Source organism: Apaloderma vittatum, unplaced genomic scaffold, assembly GCF_000703405.1.
Source record: "Apaloderma vittatum isolate BGI_N311 unplaced genomic scaffold, ASM70340v1 scaffold19809, whole genome shotgun sequence".
In the NCBI taxonomy this organism is placed as follows: Eukaryota; Metazoa; Chordata; class Aves; order Trogoniformes; family Trogonidae; genus Apaloderma; species Apaloderma vittatum.
In genome coordinates this window covers 1-23,069 of record NW_009737220.1, presented here as the reverse complement: position 1 = coordinate 23,069, position 23,069 = coordinate 1, and the positions used below count along the sequence as shown (strand labels likewise).

The following is a 23,069-nucleotide window of genomic DNA, read 5'->3' as shown; positions in this document are numbered from 1 at the left end:
CTACCGAAGCTGCAGGGAGGCAGCCAGTCTTTGCTCTCTCTCCTGGAACATGAAGTCAACACGCTTGAATTTACAGTCAGTGGGATTACTCACCTCTGCCAGGCCAGATACTTTTCAGCTTTGTCTGCAAGACCAGTCCCATTACTACCACTTACAGCATTTCACTGCTCACAGATGCACTCAGAACTGCTTCAGTGAAGACAGAGCCCTGCACCAGCACTGCCTTGTTGGACTAACAAAATCAAATTAAAAATACTTGTGATAATAGCGGTGCTTTTGGGGTGAGATGGTTGAACAGGGGAGGCTGAAGCAGCACTGGAATGATCCCGTGTTCCTGCAGGGCACTGCTGGGAAAGAATCATCCTCTGGGAGGAAACTAGAGTTAGCAATTCCCATTCTTTTTTTTTTTTTTTCTTCTTCTTCTTTCCTGAGGCATAAGACAATTTTAAGAGACTGCCGAGTCCACGTCCTACCTAGAACAAAAACTGTCTTCTGCAGAGACTGTCACTTCTACCCTCACACACCCTTTTTCCTCCAGACAGCTCATCTTGACACTGAATACAAGGGACCAAGAAAACCCCGTTTCTAAACATTGTTGGCCTTTGAAAGAAAGATAGGGATCAACGTCTCGCACTTGTTCTGATGCTGTGGCTTGGCTATTTAAAGCTTCTGCACAGCTTGTCCCCTTGATGTGGCCCACAGGTCTTTGTGCAAGCAGCATCTCTGACCTTCGCTGGCTCCGTCAGGCAGCCTTGCACACACCGTGTGCTACACGGGACCCACTGCAGGTGGCCTCCCGGAGAGGTAGACCCCTGGGCTTGGTCTCTGCATCATGTTCCTTCTTCATGACTCTCCTTCAGGGCAGAGGGACATAAAAAGCAGCAAGAAGGCAAAAAGCCCTCAGGTTCAAGACTTACAGGAAAATACAGATTCTTTCATATCTCGGTTTTGCCCTCAAGCTAAACTTAACAGATTTGCAACACAGAGGATGGGACAACGCAAGACAGTCTGCAGCAATTGCAACTACTTTTGTAAGTGCATGTACCTCTGCTTGGGTTGGTTTTTACCCTCTGTGTCCAGAGGAGTTTCAGCTGCAGTCAGAGAAACCAGGAGAAAATGCATTTTGTTCTTAGCCTTAGGGCAGCACTTTTTTTTAGAGGTGACACTGCTCCTACACAAAGGCCAGCACCTCCTCTGTCAGAGGAACAAAAGATGCTGCTCTCCTGAGCCTGCTGGATCATAGCCACACAAAACTTCCCACAGCCACCCCAGTTTCACCAGCAGTTGCCTTGAACAGTACCATAACCTGAAGGTATTTAAGCAGAGATCATACCATTACGTCTTGCACATTCCACGCGCTTTATTTCAATCCCTGTGAGTTAACACCAGATTCTCCCGCATTTGGGCCAAGCACGTGCATCCTGGCGGCTGTGGCACACGCTGGCTCTCAACTCCATCTCTTCAATTTCTTCCCAACACTGGCCCTATTTACACTGCATATTGATTACAAGACCTGGAAAGGGAGGATAAATCGTCTCCTCCAGCTGAAGACAGAGGGAAGGAAAAACTCTTTGCTACCAAGAGGAGGAAACGTGCTGATGCTCAGAGGCTAGAAAGAAGGAGCAGGACCAACCTGTGAGCTCAGGAGTGGTACAGGGAGGTGCCACGAACACGTTGGCACATGGATAATCCTCCATATAGAGATTTAGAAGCACCTGCTGCTACTCCTTTGGCACAAGAAGAAAAAAGCACAGCCCTGCCTGAGAATGATCAGCACAGCCCTAATTCTTTAGGCTCTTACACGTGCTCAGCTTTCAAACATGCAAACAGTGCACACGGGCCCCACATTTTGTGAAAGGGGGGAGAAAGGGAACATGCACTCCACAGGCATCTCACGGATTGTATTAATTGCCAAACCAAGCCTATTTCATTAGGAAGAGTAGGGAAATGGATAGGGAAAGGGAAGGAAGATGGAATGACACAGATGACTGCAAAAAAATTTACAAGTAAAAATATGCTTTCTCCCTTAAGCAATGGCCACAAGGGTCAGCCACACCACACGAATATCCCAAGCCACAGCAGCAGGGGAGCAGTATATTTTAAAACACAAATCAGCCGCACACTGCCATTGACACCTGGACTGGAAAGAAGAAGTAAAGGGGAGCACACCTTGTCCCTCTGACCCGTTGGCAGAAGTGGGTAAAGCATTCCCCAGGCCCAGAGAAGCAGGGGCAGCAGCAGCAACGTAGCCCCCCTCCTGCAGAGGGCTGAATGCTATCAGGCAGGAGTCACAGTCCAATAAAATAAAATAAAATAAAATGCACAACTGGGTTGATCCTGACGAGCGTGCTTCAGGGCCTCGTGTTAGTCTTGGCACACCCTTCCCAGCATGCCCACAGTGGAGAACTCTTTTCTTCAGAGCAGCACTAACTTATTCTAGCACAAGTACCTGCCCTGCCCACCAGAGAGTCACTTCATGAGGAGTAGAAAAAACCAAAAATTTAGCAGGATTTGTCTGAGTTTATGAAAGCAGAAGGAAGGACAGACCTCCTACAGGGAGGGGAGGGGAAAAAAAAAGGGAAGAAAAAGAAAAAAAGGACATGTCTGTATGGGCTTCGAGGTGCTCTCCCATCACGCAGCTCTGAGTTCTCTGCTGATAACAGTCCTGTGTGGAGGACGAGGAGGGAAGGGCACAGTAGCACATCTCATCTCTTACAGTTGGTGGAGGGTTTGTAAGAGCATGTGGCGAGCAAAGGAACAGGAGTCAAGAGCACGATTTGGCCTGTGGAAAGAGGAGAGAGAGATATATTTAAAATACTAAATCTAAGAACTGCTTTGTATCTGACTTTGAATGACCCAATAAACACTATTTCAAACTTGCTGGGCTTGCATGCCCTGAAGCCAAAGTAGGTGGAGGTGGAACTCCCTTTCCCTCTCTTCTGGCACTCGGCTTCTCCATATAGATCCTCTGCTCAGGGCCCCAAAATGCAGAAGAAAAGCCTGCTCATACTCAAATCTTTTCTCGCCAAGTCACTTGCTGTCTAATGACCTGATAGTGACTTTGGTCTCAGGCTTTTCAAGTCTTTAATAGAGGCAACGTAACCTCCTGCCCTCCTCACCCCTGAGGTCAGGTAACACCTGACTGGTTTTGCTGGGTGTCTCAGGAACAGCCCAAGGAACCTGCAGAGCATCATTTGGAAGGGCCTGGCACCGGGATTGCAATAGCGAGGCCTGCCTGCCTTACGCAGAACAACCCAGTCCTTGAAAGCGCACGATGGAAATACACAACCACAGCAGGGTTAACAGGGGAGCTAAATCTCCCAAACTTTCCCACTGCCTCTCAGTAACACATATTTCTGTTTCCACAGGTTAACTATTCTCCAAGCGTCACAAAAGCTTTTAATGATCTATATATCCATCCATTCAGGAACTGCCTTTGAAGAAGTTTAATCCAACGTTTTCCACTGTTCTGAGAATGGAAGTCATTAGTTTTACCTCTCTCCCATCTCACCATAGGCAAACTAATAACAAATGGCAGTGAGGTCTACTTGATTTGGGAAAGAAAGGTGAGCTGAACTAAGGACTGGAATATCTTGGCAGGTGCCAAGGAGTTAATATCTGGATTTACAGCACGTGGGTAATAGCTGCAGAGGTGTTTGGTACAGAGCTTCACTATCTGCTGCAATTTATCAGAAGCACATCCCGGAGCAGAATTAACTCCTTTTTTCCCCCCAAGAGTGATCCAACACTCCACACACTGAACACACAGAAGGCAATTACAACTTGGAGTTTATCTTCAGAGTGGCCACGTGAGGTATTTCACTCATTTTAGGAAGACCCAGCCCTGCTTCCAAGGAGCACACTGTTTCTGCCTAGGCAGTGACTTGTGTTTTGGGAATAAAGAGAACCTGAACTGCTGGTGCTGATCACAGCCGAGCACCCTCAGTCTCTACTCCTAATACCAAACCTCCTCTAACACTAAGTGCACCTCCCTACTTGCTGTGGAGTTACATCGCCCACTGCTCTGGGCTACAGCCTGTTGAAGTTATGTAATCCAACCTAACAGCAAAAAGCAGGAAAAAACCCACAACTCACCCCAAAACTCTAAAAAAACCCCAACCGTTATTTAAAAAAAAAAAACCAAAAAAGCCACCACCACCTCCAGCAAGTCACAAGCAGGCAGGCAGACATCCACATACTTTCAGTGTTTCCACCTAAAAAAATTGCGGAAAAGCAAATGTAGCTTCACAGCACCCTCTTGCGTCCAAAAGAAAGAAAATAAGGACTGACGGCAGCAGAGCAAGATGGCTGCTGCTTACAGTCCATATCTATAATTTATTATTTTTGAATGAAGAGCACTACCTACGATCACAAATTGTCACAAAAGAGAACAATGACTACTCCAGAAGTCCCTGGCAGCAAAACGCAGCAGAGCTCTCGCTTTGGCAGCTACAAGAACTTTAGAGCTCCAGAAGCCCAAAAGAGCTACCTGCAATTCTAAAGGAAAAAAAAAATCTAGAGTATCACAAAAGCTCACACCAGTTTGCCGCAAGTGAAGGACGCAGGGATTTGACACAGGGGAAGTGCATACGTTGCAGAAACAGAGCCAAAAAGAGCTCTGCAGATTGCTAGGTTAACCAGTTAGAGGTCTGATTTGAGGTTAGGATGTGATTTTGTCTGGAATTCCAAGAAAAGACAAGGGGCGCAGGTTAACGAGAAGCTGTTTTAATGGACTCTGTCACTGTTCTCTCCAGGCAGCTCTAAAGGATTTAATAGCTGTTCTCGTTCCCTTAGGGAAAGCATTTTAAGAACTATATGCACTTAGAAGACAGAAAAGCGTATCGCTTGTATATACTGTTGCCTTCCTTATGCTGCACAGGACATAAGTTTCCCCAGGATAACATCACACCTTGCAACAGAGGGGTTTGCAAATCAGAGAAAGCTTTGGCTCCGAGAACTTCACGTCACCAGGGATGTGGCCCCCTTGGCATTAGCAGCCTTGCACACCAGGGGCAGGCACACAGATCCGCCTTCTACTGTGAGGTGCTCTTGCCTCTCACACAACTTTCATAGAGAGTCTTCGAACAATCTCAGAAAGAGATTTCCCCCCTCTTGTAATGCAGTGCTGGCTATGGATTCAATGGAATTTTTGGTGATGAATTCATTAATACCAGAGTTTTATTCTTATTTTATCACATACAGTATCATCTAAAGATGAAAAATATTTATTGGCATTTTGCAGGCCTGGAGCCCAGGAGAGGTCTACATACATACAAGGAGAGGGGGACAAGTGTCTTTTGCGAGCAGATTTGTTTAGAGAGACATGGCAGGTGGAGCTATGGGGCTACTCTAGGCACTGGAATCTGACACAAACAATTAGAAAGGTCTAATGCACTGAACCAGTGTCCCCTTTTCTGTATTCTCAGCTTCAAGTGATTTAAATCCCCTGTTTGGAGGGCTGGGGCTGATGGACATTAAGTGGTACCTGTTTCGCTTAAGCTGGGTCTTTGCATAATTAGTGCCTGATGAAGTAAGCCAACATTTTCTTCATCCGTTTATTTTAGGGCTGGTATCAGATCCTTACGCTGCACGTACCTACTTGATACTGCTCCAGCGGAAAGGCCTCCAGGTTAGCATTTGCACACACGTAAACAAGCAGTTACACAGCTTCATTTTCCAAAACTAACCTTAGCGTGGCTGGTTGCCGGGCACCTGCCACTACAACACATCAGCTTGTACAGCTTCAGCCACACTGATGTTTGGCATAAATTCTCCCCGTCACAACCAGCCTGCTTCCAATGCCAGTGCAACTAAGAGAAGACTGAGTACTGGTACCTGACTGCACATCCTTATTGCCCATGTTTCGTACTGACCCCAAGTATTCGACGCCTCTGCCTTTCAGCAGCAGGAGATCCCAAGCTTCAGCATATTCCCCACACTAGGAAAATCAGGAAGGCTTAAGCCTTGTTCTGGAACCTGATAAAAAGCTGCTCTCACCCTACATGGCACACAGTCCACGTTGAGTCAAAGAGCCACCAAGTTCCAAATGGATTTCAGATCTCTGCTAGTTTTGCTTAGTGACAATTTTGGACTGTTTCTCCTCTTGGCCGCTCAAGTCCTCGCTCTCTTGAGGAAAGGACTATTTGAGGTGTTTTTCTAAACCACATCGGCGCTAAAGTTCACACTGATTTAATCCAGAAGAGATACAGCTACCACTGCTATTGCATTCTCTATGCTTTAAGACGTTATGGAAACTAAAGCAGGTAGGGGCAGGAGTTGATTCTATATCTATACTATAACAATAGAGGCAGCAGCTTCTTCAACACTTATGCTCCCAATTGAGTTCTCAGAAAAAAATCCTTGTTGCTGTCAGTGTAGGAAGTTTCATTCAGAATGACTTCAGTCTTTGTGCTGCTTTGATCTGCTGGTGTTCAGTGTTACGCAGCATGATGATTCAGGGAGAGCTCTGCTGACCCCTCATTCTCAGAAGGATGAGCTGTAGGGCACAGTTAGATCCCACATACTCACAGTTAACTTGAGCAGTGGATAGAAACCCAGCAGATTTCCTTCAGCTCAAAACACCTTTTCTGTGACTGACATCAGTCTCTGCTTCAGAGTCAGTTAGTTGCAAAGCCACCTTTCCATCACTTTTTCTTTAGAATCAAGATTTTTTTACTCTAAACCTTACATTCCAGAGTAAGCAAAATAAAAGTAGAGGCCTATCAAACTATTAATCCTTAATTTCAGAACAGATATTTACTGGGCCTTAACAGAACCGCTCGGACGTAGCTATTAATTCTCACTTTTCCTCGCTCCTGTGGAAAAGACTGCAAAGCACATACAATACTCACTTTGTGACAAAAGCAGAGAGAACTGGAGCTAGGGATTTGGGGAAGTAATCTTGCTGGACCATATGGTTCAAGGTCATAAGAATACCATAGAGGCTTGGGACAGCTTTGACCTTCTCTTCACTCTGAGAAACGGAGAAGAAAAAGGAAGTCAGACATCAGACAACTGCTATTTTATCTAATCCACTCTAGTTCACAGAGGGCAATGAATTCTCCGTCAAATGAAGTGTTGCCATACACTGCAGGAGAGAAAGCTGCTCCCTAGACTAAGTGCAATGTTGCTCAAGACAAACGCAGCCAACTTGAGAGCTTCCCAGCACCAGCATCAACAACATTCTAGTACTTACCAGTTAGAACTTAGTCAGTGACAGCAGCAACAATGGGGAAAAGAGAAGTAATTAACTTGCAAGTGAAACAGCCAAATCCTCTCAGAGGCCCTGTGTCAATGGGTTCTCCTAAGGAATTCCACCAGGCTTCAATTCATAAAGAATCCAGTTGCCTTAATCACACAAAATTTTATTACAGAATAATACTTCTGTAGCTCATTTTTCTACTGTCTCCAGGTCTTCAGCAGGCTTTGTCCAGAACCTGATGTAGTACTTCCAGAACTCATCTCTCAATTACATCCAAGATAAAGCTAAAAATAGTCATCTCTATAGTTGCTCCCCCACTTACTCGATGCACAAGTTACTCTTGCTCCCAATGTGGTGTTAAACTACATGTACCTGCTCTTATTTTGTTTTCATCTATTTCTCCACTGCCATCCCAACTAAAGCCCTTTGCTTCATAGGCAGGATCTGGACCTGTGTTCCTACATGACCTTGCATTTCATGGTGCTAAGGATACCTGTTGTTCATGTGCTTCCAGCTACATGGGTCAGGAAGCAATGGAAGCTGCTCCCTCTCCACATACACCAAATTCATCAACAGTCCTCTGTATCTCACAGGACAAACAATCATCTGGCTGATGCTCAATGTTTTTATTATCAATGCCACTTCTTGGTCTGAAAGAGTTCTTGTGGAACACAAGGTCTGTGAGTTGTGCCTCATGCATACTTGCTATTTTCTGTACGGGATAAAAGGTGGGTGGCTGTCCTGAAACCAGCATTCTGCCGAACACAGAGCCGTCTCTGGTTTTGTTGAACTGTCTGAGAAGTGGGAAGCTCAGCATTGGTCCATTGCACGTGAGGGAAAGGCTAAACTGATCTTTAGGAAAATAAGATGGGTCCAAGCATATCAACAGCTCTCTGCACTCACACTGGGTGTTACCAAAAGGAAATCTACAAACCTAATTAAGAGCAGGCTGCTAAAACAGACATTACAATTATTCTGTAGTTTATAACTGGTTTGGTCCAAATTTCTGTTCTCAACTTCCAGGTCTTGAGGCGGCAAGAAACATTAACCCTTGCAGCACAAGTAGGCAAAGGAACTTTTTAAGTTTGCAGTCAGAACCTCTCCCTGGTCACCTCACTGAAAGTAAAGCTACAGGTATTCTAACGCAATTTGCAGGTTTCCTACTGACCCTCCATCCTTCCTTATGAGAAACTTTATTTCATGTAACTACGTTTGACTCCAGTATTTGGCAAAGACACTCCAAAGCATGAACACTACTGATCTAGCATGAGTAGCTGGATATATGTTTCTGAGCCATGCTACTAAGAGGTGCCCTAAGGAATCACATTAGCTAATAATATTGTAGATTAGACTCCTAGACATGGCTTTTTATAGACACCACAGTCCAGCAGCAGCACTATTTCCTTACCCAACCCTCCTTACCTTTAGGTAAGAATGCAGAGCACATCAAGCAGATGAGGTACAAAGAGCTGACACCCCCTTCATCCTAATGCAACCTTGCAATTTGCCATTTCTGCTGGACCTGCAGACTTCTATTGTCCCTGGGCACTGGGCATGCAAAGGCACCCAGCTGCTTCCATGGCAACATAATTACCCAAAACCCAGTAGATCTGGTCTTCAACAGCCTAAACAGACCATAACTTAACTCTTTCCTGCTTCCTCACCTTAAGTAATCCCATGTGGACCAAGAGGCTTGTGACGAATGCATCCGAATTAAATGTGGCAGAAGTGAAAGCTTTTCTCATCAAGGCATCTAAAAAGAAATAAATGCATCCTATTAAACATCACAGAAAGGGATGCTTTTATGGATTTTAAGATCAAGATGGATCATACAGGACCTCAGTATCTATCAACTGTTAGAGTTTTGACAGATTATATCTGTTAAGATTCTAGTTGTCTACAGGGGAACTAGGTAAAATCTCTGAAACATCAAAAAAATCCAACAAAAACTGCAAAGAAACCCCCAAATTCCGACTGCCAAGTTTCAGATGCAATTTGACCTCAGTCTCACGCACCACAAAACACTCTACTAAATGCACGTGAACATGCATGCTGTGATGCTGTGTACATACATGCATATATATATGATCAGATAAAGTAGAGCAGCAAGAGTTAGTCTTGGCATTTTAAAAGGCCAGCAAGAATTTACTTCTTGCTTGAGACAACAATGAACGAGAACATGAGAAAACTTGCTCAGCTGTTTTCTGGGCTCCCTCAGGAGCTACAGGCAAACCAGTGCTTTAGCCTCTCATATCTACAAGGTAGGCAAATCACCAATTTCTGACCATCTGAGTTTCTTAGAATGGGCAGAACTCACTAGAGTGGCTGTAAAACAGCATCAGACATGAACCAGGGACCGCATTGTTAGCTGATGGTTACTTTTCTGGAAGGAAAGTAATTGTCCCTAAGGACAATTTCCCTGAGGAGCAGGAGTGGTATGGAACTGCGATCGAGACAAATACATACACAAGCACACTTCAGGCAACAGGAGTCTCCTGTGCTCCAGTTTTTGTTGGAGACGACTCACAACGGGCAGGAGTCAAGGCCAGCAGTAGCCTCAGTGAGCTGCCAACTGACCATTTTTGGCTGATTGGACCCATAACCAACTGCAGGAAACTCTATTATACTACAGACAACAGGTTCAGTTTCACCATGTCTATATATTCCAAACAAAGGCATTCCAGACTAGGGAGATGCACATTCATTTGCTGCAAGAATTTTTAAGTGATTTTAAAAATAATTGTTCCAGTTCTTTTGCACAATATCGATAAGTAGCTCATGCATAGGGGACCTGTACTGAGGAGGGGTTGAAAATGGTAAGTCAGTGGTCAGATGCCCAGGAGAGTTTGGGAATTCCCATTTCCAAGTGAAAACATGAAGGGTTAGTCCACCCAAAATTCAGATCTGACTTGAATCACTGCTCCACAATACACAGTCCCTTGCCTGTACATTAGCTTCTGTGCTTTGTCCCATGTGGCAAATCTCTGCTTCATGAAATTAGATGTTTCAGAGTGATAAGAAGAGACATTAAGAGGCCACTCTTCTCAGTCTCTTAGTACTACACTGTAAAGGCTACTGTCTGCAAAACACTTTTTATTTTAAAAGCCCTGAGAAAGTAACTATGCTCAGAACATACAACTACTGGCCTTTGTCAGCCAAGCGTCAAGGAAATCCAGTAAGGGCAGCACAGGTCTACTGAGACAGCCACTACAACAGCCACTCCTCATAAAACTTTGGAAACACAAGATATGCTAAGTTCAGAACAAATCTCTACTTTCACTCCACGCAACAGCAAAGCACAGCTTAGTACTTTGTTTTCAGGATTTTCCTGCTGCCAGGGACAGAGAATTCAATGCCTGGCCCACAGGGGCGTTTCTCTGCATCACGCTGGTGTTCTCGACACTGAATCAGGTCACTCCACGAAGTGAAGAAAAGTCCAGTCACCTGTTGTTTCATGCACTGCTGTTTTCACTGGAGCTTCATCCTTGAAGACCGAGGATATCCTTAGGAGAGTTGTAACTACTTTCTCTACATCAGCTGTATCTGTCTGAAAGACAAGTTTAAAGAGAAAAAAAAGTCAAAAAACAAAATCAAGGGCCATTCACTTTACTGCTCATCAGCTAAAGAAGATGTGTCTCTGCTAGGAATGTGACAAGAATTACAGCCTTCAGCTGACCAACACCAGCTCTGCCTTGGCTGTATCACAAGGTGTAAGCAACACTGTGGAACAAAGTTAGTCTGTGTAGAAGCTCTGGTGCCAGTGTAAGCGTGAACTGCATCATCTGCTTCCATAAGTTTCCTTGGGATCCCTGAGGAGAAGATACAAGTCTAAGTCTCAAGAAAATTATCACCTCTGGGGATTAAAAAAAGATTCTGAGAGAGAATCAAGCCCAGTACTGGCTCACCTACCTGCTGGGCTATCAGCACAGAGCACTTTGGTCCTAGTCGCAGCAGCTTCTCTGGTGATGGGAAAGCAAGGAATGTGGCAACATCCACAGGAGGAGATGGCACTGTAGTTGAATCCTGAAACAGGCAGAATCCATCTCAAGTTTACTCTTGGAAGTAAATAAATCAGTTCAGCAGCAGAGGCCCATAGGACAGGTCAGGACAGAGGTACATCAGGTCAGGATTTGTTCTATTTGAAAACTACTTGAGGCCAGAATGAATCCAGGGTTGGAAGAGCCAGAATATGGCAGCACGACTGCATATGGCACTGCACGTACAAGGCTCCCACCGTTTTCCAGACATGGGAAGACCTTTTCTACCCATGTTTGCTACAGCCTTCTCCTCCACACAGGTATGCACGTGCATGTTTTAACACAATGCGTTTTCAAGTCCTCCATTGTCTTTTCTTCCTGCACACTATCTCTCCGACTGTTACCACAGCGCCAGCCCGTGCAGGAACACAAACATCTGCCAGCACTTCAAGTTCAGACTCACTCCAGATCTCATTTCTATCCTGACTCTCCTCCAGCTGATGGCACATGAAGGCATCGGGAAATAAGCTTACCTGTGAATCAATTCTCTTCTTAGGAGTCAGTGACTCTTTTTCTTCCTGTCCTCTCTCCTTCAGCTGTTGCTGTTCCTCCTCGTCCTCTTCCTCCTCTTCATCTTCATCCTCCTCCTCCTCTTCTTCATCCTCCTCCTCCTCCTCCCCTTCATCATCACTAAAGTTCGAGAATTACATATCACGTTAATTGCACACTCGCACTTCTTGTATGCTGGAACTCAAAACATTCTTCTAGAACCAAAAAGCAGCCTCCCCTCAAGTCTTACTGCAAGAAGTACATTTCCATGCACAGAGTTAAGAAGATGCTCATGTTTCAGTCATCCGCAAGCAAAGCATGAAGAATGCAATCAGTAACCAAGACTAAGATAAACCCATCGATGAAAACAAGACACATGGCTTATCCTGCTCATGGAAACCTTTGTCTGTTGCTCCATGCTGCACACTCAGGCCAACACCCATCTGCAGTATCACAATTTTTATTTTAAAACAGACAGGTGAATGGAAATGTTAATGAAAACTGTCAGAAAAATTCCGATTTAAACTCTGGTACCCTGCGTACCTCAAGGATCCCAGCACAGCTCCCATATTGAAGCCTTCAAGGATCTCCTGGAGCTGCTCGCACCCCTCTTCTCCCAGACAGTTCCCTAGGTTGACAGGAGAAAGGGAGCAAACTTAACAAATGTGCACAAGTCTGTTCATTGAGGATTTCGATGTAGATTCTCGTCTATCTCTTCTTTCTGAAATTGAGTATCAGCCATTTCTAGAGAAGCCCGCAGAGGCAGCTACGCAGCCTTTGGTTATCAGAAACAAACAGTTGTTGAACAGATTTCAGCAGCATTAGGCAATGGCTGGAGACAAACAAACCTCCTCATTTTTCAGACTGTCTTTGAGAGACTTCCTGCCATTTATTTCTATAAACAGTTCTTGTTGTCAGTGCTTCCAAAAGAAGGACACACAGCACAGTCAGTACCACTGAAACGCAGTGACCCAGGGTACGAAGAGCAAAAGCCAACATCGGTCAAAGTTCTCTCGCTCTTTCACAGAGATGTGCACAGAGGGTTTTGTTTGCAAGTATGAAATAACTGAGATCAAAACGAACAGCTGAAAAAAAGTTTAACTAAAACAGGTATAGGTATCAATTTAATCTTCCCAACTTACAACATGTACTGAAACTGCTTAACTTTAACAATTAACTAAATTCATGGCTTAAGAAAGCTGTCAGATAGAACTGCTTCCTGTCCCGAGGTCATCTAAGTTCAGCTACTCTCAGAGAACCATTTTTTTAAATGCTGACAAGTGCAAGTCTAGAAGATGTGATACGGTCAACATTCTTCCTGGTGGTTTCTAGTTGGCCTTAGACAACACATACTTTGATCAAGCAAAATCTACGTACCATTGAGATCCAACTTCTCTAATCCTGCCTTATCTTCAATAGCTTCAGCAACAGTCAGAGCAGCATCTCGTTTGATCTCACAGAAGGACAAATTCAATTCCTAAGAAGCACAACAACATTTGTTTGCAGAACTCCTATTAACATCAATCATCCCCATAAGCTTCATGTGCTCACAAATGTGGAAAGACTCTCATTTGAAGATGGTCTCAGCAAAAAAAGTATTTTTAATTGAAAATAAAACCTGACAGATACTGCTCCCGTCATACATCTAAAAGGGGCATTTTGAAACACCATATTGTTAAGGGCAGCGCTACTGAAGGTAACCACTTTACTAAAACAGTCACAGAGACCATGCTGTTCTGACTGCTCACCTAAATGGTAACAGACATTTCAGTCCTTAGCAATTGGCTGTCTGGGGATCTTCGCTTATCTGAGGGTCACAAGAGCATTTCAGAATTCACACACCAGTAAGTCCTACTGAAGAAGGGTAGCCACTATGCCAAAAGGACTTGCACACTCTCTTTCGAACACTTAGGTTGGAAGTTAAGGCCTTCAAAAGGCAAACTACAAGTGGGCACTACCTCTGATAAACACAGCCAGTAGAGAAACAGTGTGGACAGACTTGCAAGAGTAAAGTTGTTCAACTGCCAGGCACCATCCCCCACCATTCCACATCATACTCAATCACCCCTTTCCTGAGACGAGATTTAATATTAACAGCAAAAGGGAAGCAGTCCTTGAAATGAATGCATCAGCTACGACTGCTTCATGCTACCCTCCCTTAATCACTTCTGCTCTAGAAAAAAAAAGCATTTAATTTCTAGCTGTTCATCTCAATACCCCCAGTTCGAATCCTTACTTAAATTTTCCTGGAAGACTCACACATAGGTTCCAGCAGAACCAGCAGAAGCCTAAGCAAGGGATATCACATCACAAAGCACCTACATTCCTTTCTGTACCATGTTCATACATGTAAATAAATATTAGCACTCAGCTGAATTTTTGTCTTTGACTATAAGCTTCCAAGATTAGGAATTACGTGTCCACCATGTGTCTCAGTGCAACTGTGACCCACAGCAGCTGTTTCTAGAGATCCCAGTCGACTTACATTATTGACCAGACTTAGGCCTGTCTAGAACATTGTCAACTGCAAGTCCTTCGCAAATACTGACAGAGAAGGCTGAGGCATTGCCAAAACCTAAAAATATTTGGACTTCTGATACATGGCCTAACAAAGAAAACCAAATGAAGCCTGAAACTCTGAAGAGATTACATGCTGTTCATGAAGAGGGATGTCTCAGTCTCCACTCATGACTCTGAGAGGTTCTAAAATCAGATACTTCCATTAACAGATTGCTTAAATAGCACTTGCTGAGCTGTCCAACAGCTTCAAAAACATCTAGTGGAGTCTGAACAGATCACTGGTACACCTTCATATAGGATAGTCAGCTGGATGTGACCGACCCACAATAAAGCTTATTGCTTTCAAGTTGTGAGCCCAGAGTCTGCACTGAAGTGAATTCCACTTTAAGACAATCAGTAGTCCTCTAAGAATGGACAGAAACCCAGGAAATGCAAACCGAGGCTTTTTCAAGAGAGATTCAAAACTGAACAGCAACTAGACAAAATACCTTTAATTTATGAAGCCCTTCTTTAACAGCATCAGCGATAGCCACAGCACCCTTTGAACGCACCAGGCAGTCGCCAAAGTTGATCACTTCAATCTGGCGAAGCGCCTTCAGCGTCTGCAAGACAGCACAAATTTGAAAGTACAGACTGCACGTAAACAAACGTCCTATCAGTCCTGGAAGGTCATCTTTCCCACCGCAGTGTGGCATGTGGCTCCACCAACCCAGAGGTGCTAACATTAACTATATTCAAGAAGACTGGGAGACAGAAGACAAATCCAAAACAACAGCTTAGAACAACTCACCTCTGCCATGGCTACAGCTCCTTTCTCTGTAAAGGTGTTGTCGTTCAAGTTTATAACCTTAAGTAGAGGGTTGATAGCAAAGGTCTGGGCCAGTGCCGTGATGCCAGGATGGTTAATTCCATTTTGTGGCATATGGACCTCTTCTAGAGTCCCAATGATCTGGGAAAAGATGCAGATGAAAAAACACTGTTAGGAGACACACTTCAACTCAAGATTATAGTGCTCTACTGTAGGATTTGCTTAAGATTATTTTTTTCCAACTCAAACCTCCCTTAGCTCTTCTACATAAATTATTTGCTAGTACTTATGTCACAAACCTAAATGAAATTGCTGGCTCATGGCAAGTACCAGATTAACACAAAGCCCTGAGTCACAACTATCACCTTCCTCATGTTCCTGCTCTAGATATCCTAAAGCAAGACTTCTTCACCTGTAGTTCAACACAGAAATAGATCAAGCAACCTCACTGGGCACAGTATTTTTCTAATTAAGATCTGCATTTTGCCCTGACTGCAGAAGCAAATCTGTAAAAAAATTAGTCTGAACACAGTTTATGGACTAAACAGCATGTCACGAAACACAGTAATGAATCCCTTTCTGGTAGTGCCATTCAGTCTGAATTCCTTGTGAATCACTTTGTCTCTCAGGTATTTAAGAAGTCATTTTTACCATGATTACCGGTTAGTCAAAAACCACATCCAGCCAGCTCTTCACAAAAAGAACCTATAGCCTGAAATATCATTGTAAACATACCTTACACTATGCATCATAATTCAGAAGTCAATTTAGCAGCAATGGAGGAGAGAAAGGTGGTCACAACCAGTGATTTCTCTTCCTCCAATAAAAGTGCAAGTTGGCCTGTGACAGCTTAAGAAAGCTAGGCATCATGTCAAACCCTCACAGGATGATCCTAGCAAAAACATTCGGTTGTTCTCACCAGATAATTGAACAGTTCGGCAAAGAAGCACTCAAGAGGCCAGCTGGTACACCTGCCACAGTGCCAGACAACCTCCATTAGCACAGAGAGAAGGAATAGGACTACTGTTAAATTACTCTCCCTGGAGTTACTACACAGCTAGTATTTATATGTGCTTGGCAACTTCGGTCACGGAAACATTCAGCCATCAAGTCTAGACGCAGTTGCTGAAGACCTCAGTTTCAGCAGCAAACAATATCACGACTTTATTGAACCAACAACCAGCCCCCTGCCTCCAAGCTGAGGTAAGCTCTGTGTGCATTAGCTTTAACATTAGCAATTAAGCACGCCTTGCTTCAATTTGCTATCAAGAAATTCTGGTTTGGTACTTACCCCAAAGGCTTCAGCCAGGGCAGTGGCACCATCATTCTCCAGACGATTTCTACCAGCCACAAATATTTTTAAAGCAAGAGGCTTGCCCTGGGCACTTGATTTCCTGTGACACCCTTTCAGAGCGGCTGCTAATATCTAAAAATAAAACAAGCGGTTTCTACTACCTCAGCATCTCGTTCTGGAGAAATCCAAGTGTGGTTTGTATACCCAGCTCTCAAGAAATACTTGAGTCACCACTGACATGAACCTGCTTTTATAGTAGGGTATATAACAAAAATGTAACTGCATGCTACTGTCTTAGGCAAGAAGTAATAATTTCACAACATTAAAATACAGCAACCCCATTAGGAACATCTGATTCTTAAAAAGGCAAACAAACATCCATGATCTCATTGATAATGGTTTTCTGTTCCATCCAACAGGAGTCCCTTCAACGCTAGGCTTGATAGCCCTGTTCTCTCAACTCCAAGGCTAACAGCTCTCTTGACATGGAATCTAATGTTTAGGATAGAACTGTTTTCCTACCCTGGAGAAACAGACAAGTTTTTAATAATTCAGAAATTTATCTACGAAAACATGTAAAGGGAAGCGATCTTGACTGGAGAAATAGGACAATGAGAATGTCATTAAGTTTAAGGAGAAATTCACGTCCTGCAAATGGGGACAAAAAACCCCACATTCACCAGCATAAGCTGGGGGTCAACTGGGGGCAAAACAGCTTGGCAGAGAAGAACCTAGGAGTCCCAATGGGTGAGAAGTTGACTATGAGCTGGCAATATGAACTTGCAGCAAAGTCAGTCTGCTGGGCTGCCTTGGAGAAAGCATTGTCAGCAGGTCAAGGGAAGCAACTCTTCTCTACTACTCAGCCCTGTGAAAAGCATCCGAGTATCAGGTTTGGTTCCAGGCTCCTACATGGACATACCAGATCGAGTCCTGCAAAAGGCCTCAAAGATAATTAAGGAATCGGAGAATTTTATATAGTGAGAGAATGCTGAGAGCTGGGCTTATTAAAGCTGGAGAAGAGAAGGCTCTGGGGGAGATCTTATTCATGTGTAAGAACAGCCAGAATAACGGAACAGAAGGAGAAGGTGGTGTAAAGAAGGCAGAGCCAGAAACAAATGCACACAAACTGATGCAGAGAAAATTCTATTTAAACACAAGAAAAACTGAGGGTTGTTAAACACTGGGATAGGCCATCCAGAGAGCCATGAAATCTCCATCCTTTGAGATATTCAAAACCTGTCTAGACAGAGCCCTGAGCAACCTGGTCTAGTTGCCCTGAGCAGGGGAGTTGAACTAGACAACCACTAAAGATTTCTTCCAACCTCAACCATTCTGTCATTCTGTGCAGGGCGGTCTGGAGCCAAGTTCTGGCTCTGACCACATTCCCAAAAAGCAGACAAGCCTTACCTTGCCACCACCAATGCCCATGCCACAGTTATTGAGCTTGAGTTCCTGTAGGGTATAGCATGCAGGGCTCTTCAGTAGCGCCTCAAAGCCCCGCACACCGTCTGGCCCAAAGGCATTGTCACTCAGGTCCAGTTCCACCAGCTGGGCTCCAGCAGTGATGAGTGCATCCCCCAAAGAGATCTGGAAGGAAACAGATGGCAGTGGGTGGGAGGGAGGGAGCAGACAACTTTCAGTGACAGCATCACTGCAGTGCCTAGGTACAACAGTGATGCTGCAAAAAAAAAAAAAAAAGATCCATTTTGAAGACAAATGGCAGAGCTGCATGGGGAATAAAACTTTACAGCTAAAACCAGAGAAGTTTTGCAAATTAAGCTAAAGATAACTTCTGGATAACCACCCTGTGGTTATCCCATCCCCTTAGGCTAAATATATATTTTTCAAAGTGAATTTTCCCCTCTACACTGCTAAAAACATTGGTTTCATTCTGTTGATTTTATCATGTTGTTGCTTCACAGGACTCAAGGAGGCGGGGAGGTCTGTAATGCTCTTAGAAGAAATGGCCACATGCTTTTATTTAGAAAGCTTGATTCCCATTCTGTCTATTGGATGATGAAGATATTTTCCCCAGTGACAAGCTTCTTTACTAGCATGGACTTGCATTTGGCCTTTTATCAGCTCATACAGAAGGAGTAAAAAATAATTGCTCACCTATTCCAAGACATTCCATGTTAACAATTTAGAGAAAGATCAGCTCAGTACTAAAAAAAACTCCCACAAAAAACATGAGAGGTGAGAGAAGTTATATTAGTCAGAAGTCTCAGATCTAGTTTTTACTTACCAAAGCAGGAGGGATCTCAGACCTTACTCTCCCTGTGAACATGTCACTCCAATGACACCTCTAAAATAAGAAACGCACAGATAGAAACCATTAAAATATTTAGGACAACAGAATTGTACAGAGGTTTATACATACAATCCACATTACATCACTGGGGAAGGCTTAATACCATCTGCCTTCCCTTGGGCTTGTCATTTAATTGTACTAATTTGCTGCAAGAACTAACATCACAATTACTTCACTTGCAAGGACATAAAGCCTCTGAAATGGACACTGTAAAAAACAGTATACAATAATTCTTGCTTGCATTCAAGATGGAATTATCCTCTGCTGAGAAAATTAGCACAGGAAAAAAGCAGCAGGAAACTGAAGGATACATTAGGAATGCGGATTTTGCTAAGGCACGGAGCTCAACAATCTGGACTTGCTTGAAAAGCCAAACTTGCATGATTAATGTGAACCTATGTTTCATATTCCTCTCCTGCAAAGGACAGTGCCTCTAGCAGCACAGCATCCTAGCATTTAGCTACAACAGTAGCTGGGAAAAACAGTTTGGACACAGAAAAATCTCCTGGTGCATTTCCTCCATTATTTCTTCCCTATTCAAGCAACCTCTGAATACTCAGTTTTTTAGGTCTGATCATTCTCCAGATGATTTAACCCAACTTTTCCATTAGAACTTCAGTTCTGTTGCCACACGTGTTTGGTTTGTAGATGCTTCCTCCGCAGAGAGGCTCTTCCTCGCCCAGCTTCCCGGCTTGAAGACTGGAAGCCTTCTGAACAGGAACAGTTAAGAATGCAGAAAGCATTCCTAAAGTCCCCAGGTTCTGCCATATTTTCATATGGTTGCTCTTCCTACTGGAAGAACCACGAAGCAAGCTTTGGGGCTAACTCAAGCCAAGCTACTGCAGGAAGAGTGTAGATATGCCTTCAGTATTCTTATGTTACTTCTTCCCCTTCACCACCACCTGCATGAGGATCTCACCTTGAGCTCCGATTTCTTCTCCAAGGCTTTGGCGATAACCTTTGCTGCCTCCACACCCACTGTGTTGCCTTCCAGGCACAATGCTTCCAGGCCATCAAATTCCTCAATTTGCTTGATCACTTCCTCAGCTGCAAAAAGCAGACAGTCTTATTGGCCTTTTAACTATTGTTTCAAGTATCACAGTAACACTCTGATGCAGCAATACTTGCTCAACTCTACCTGTAGTGGAAACAGCTGAGCAACACTTCCTGAAAAAATCCTGAAACAGCAATGGAGAACAGCTAAAGTGTCAGGTCACCAGAAAGAACATTCTCCAGTCTCCACCTTGCCTTTTTATAATTTATTTCTAGTTATATTCTCCGATAGTCCTTCTATTTGCAAGAGTAAGCTTCGTTACTTATAAGAAAGATTCCTCTGCCATTCAGCATATAGTTTAGAAGCTGGATTGCATGCACCTACAAAGATACAAGAACTAAGGAGCTGATAGGGATTGGTGCCACATCAACAGGAAGAAGTTTCCATTGACTGACAAAAGTAGATGCTTGTTTAGCAAATATGTCAGGGTGGAATAATTCAACTCTAGAGTAATCCTATGCAAGACACAGGAGCAGCTTGCAGACTCTCTCCTGTCACTGGGTGCTTGCTATCATTCCCAGGCTCCAAAGCCTTTCCCCATAACATCTTCCCTCAGTGCCTTTGCACTACACTGAAATCTTTTACAGGGAGGATGCTGAAAGAGGTTGCCCAGAGAGATGGCAGAAACTCCATCCCCATAAGATTAGGTTGGACAGGGCTCTGAGCAACTTCCTGTAGTTGACAATGTCCCAACTCACTGCAGGGGCTGTTGGACTAGATGACCTCTAAAGGTCCCTTCCAATCCAAACCATTCTACGACTCAATGATACCAAAATGACATATAAAAAAAAAAAAATCACCTATGGAAGCAGTAAAAAAGGTACGTGTCACAGCAAATAACTTCTTTGAAGAACATGTCATTTCTTGATGTGGTGGAAATGTTGATTTAAAGATATACATATTTTCCAGATATTTCCTACATTATCAGCCACTGCAAGACATTTTTAATTTGGAAACACACAAACACTACCAAGAGAAATTCTGCGGAAAAAAAAAAAACAAACAACAAGAGTCTACCCCATTGATCAGAATTTGGAAAGAAACTGGACTATTGCAGTGGACTAGCCATCAGCCCATTCCTCTGTGCATGGCTCTTTGAAGCATCTACTTGTTCCAAGAGCTACCATCCACTTGCTTACTGTTCTTAAAAGCAGCCCTGACTTCTAATGCACGGTGACTGTCAAATGCACTTGAGAGAACACTAAGACGACAAGAATTACACACCAGGGAGCCAAACCTCAATTTCCCCAGCTGTAGCATTGCCAGGACACCAGGTTAAAGCAGGGTACAGGAAGGGAAGGAAGTATGTCTGTCACAAGCAGCTGCAGCTGAAAGACCCTTCCATCACACCTAACACTACAATAACCTAGCCGTGCAGGATTAGCAGGAGGTTTACCACAAGAGTTTAGAATTTCAGTGGGACACTTCCCAAACACAAGGGTGTTTTCTCTTACCGTCTTCAGCTGTATTGAGTTTAAGGCTCTGGCCTTTGAAACTCAACTGTCCACCACCCACTTTGGTTTTGGCGAGTGACTCTGCAAGCTTAGTGATGTCTTCTGACGCCATTTTTCTGCTTTTCCAAATGTAAAGAGCTGTCAAAAGAAACTGTCAACATCAAGAAAGCAAACTACAATATATAATCTGTATAAATAATCACATTTATTTGAATACTAACGTGGGTTTTTTCCCCGAGATTCTTACTGAGCTTTCAGTGTTATTAGCATTTTCCCTATAGCTCACTTCTGACAACTAGACCAGATTAATATTGCAAAGCCAACCAGTCAGATGGTGTTGATTCTCCCAGTACTGACAAGACTTGGGTTTTGATGAAGTTGTTACCCTTCGTAAATAACCAGTAGCTAAAACTATGGATTAAGGCCACATTAAGACATTACTTTGCGTAACACTTTTACAATTAAAACACAATATTCCTCACTCCCCAAAACCCACCCTTTAACTATACACACTGCTCTGGTGGGTGGGCTGGACTAGATGATCTTTTGAGGTCCCTTCCAACCCCTAACATTCTGTGATTCTGTGATTGCCTCTGTTCTCAAAGCAAGCTAGAGTGAACACAACTGTTTTTCCTTTTCAGTGATATGCCCAGCAGTGTCCATGTCAGCAGAGTTCTAGAAACACTGAGCTGCTGAAAACATCACGTGTGTTGCACACAAAAATTTCTCTGAGGTTTATCTCTTTCTTTTCAGGTGTCTCACAGGGATTTATCACATACATTAAACATCTTACACTGATGACAGATTAGCAAACATTCTGCGTGAAGCACAAGTTTGAAGCTAGCCATGCCTAGTAGCATCTGCATGCCATTATTTAAGGAGTATCAGTCACTGCGTGAAGTAACTGGCCTCCCTTCATAAATGGAGCATGTTTCTTACCCCAGCACCTTTGCTGGAATAGAAGACCACACACAAAGAGTGCTCAGAAGCAACATGCTTATTAAAAACACTTCTGGTGTCAGTAGACAGGTTCATTTCTACAACAGAAAAGTGGCTCCCTTCTGGTCTTGTCTGACTTAGAAGTGGCCCTACACTCTTGCGGCTCTTTGCTAAACGGAATCTGTACACACACCCTTTTCTCCTGATACCTAGCTACAAAGTATTTGCCTTCAGCTTCCCCGAAGTATGGCTTCTCTTCAACTTTCATGAACTTTAGTGTTGTTTTTGGACGTGGGTGAAAAAACATCCCCAAGGCTGATCAACACCACTCTTCTAGGATGACCATCCTCTCACACAGGTACTGCCAGTAGGAAGACGCTCACATAACCTACTGCACCCCTGCCAGGCCACAAAGACACCAGACTGACGGACATTCCCAACCTCTACCAATCCAACACTGAAGAGGAAGAAAGGGAGGACATCCTCCAACCCGCGAAGGCTTTACCAGGCAGGAATAAAAGTTAAAATCTGAAGACGTCAGTCTGTTCACCTAGTCCAATTTTTAACTTTACTTTTAAACACCTCACCATTCTCTTGTTAAAAAAATTAGTTCTATTCTACTATGATACTCTTCTACAAAGGTGTACTCACTCCCTTTTAGCTTCCCCTTCCATACAGGCTACTTCCTAATTTCAACATATTAACTACATCATCGCATCCTGATGCACGTTTTATTGCAAATATGTCAGCCACACCCACTCACCAACCTACCAGAGATCTCTTCACCGCTGGTTGTTCTGCAGGGTAACCCTTTAAAAAAAAAAAAAAGAAATATTGAGGAGGTAACACGTTTAGCAAATAAAACCAAGATCTGGAAATGCCTCAAGAGAGGCTTCCTCGTTACCGTACGATGCAGCAAAAAGAAAAAATAAATTAGTTTGGCCGAACGTTTTATTGACACC

General features: G+C 43.7%; 1 protein-coding gene across 1 annotated transcript; it reads right to left on the bottom strand.

The window, feature by feature from the left end:
* Positions 1–2,712: 2,712 nt before the first annotated feature.
* RANGAP1 (Ran GTPase activating protein 1) lies at positions 2,713–21,302 on the bottom strand. The gene is made up of 15 exons (XM_009877265.1): positions 21,169–21,302; positions 19,580–19,707; positions 18,595–18,654; positions 17,757–17,936; positions 16,347–16,481; positions 15,038–15,196; positions 14,736–14,849; positions 13,105–13,204; positions 12,271–12,355; positions 11,712–11,868; positions 11,111–11,224; positions 10,646–10,748; positions 8,866–8,954; positions 6,852–6,973; positions 2,713–2,782 (listed from the first exon to the last, which is right to left on the bottom strand). The coding sequence occupies exons 1-15, from the start codon at positions 21,278–21,280 to the stop codon at positions 2,713–2,715; spliced, it is 1,728 nt and encodes a 575-aa protein (XP_009875567.1). The 5' UTR covers positions 21,281–21,302.
* Positions 21,303–23,069: the final 1,767 nt, after the last annotated feature.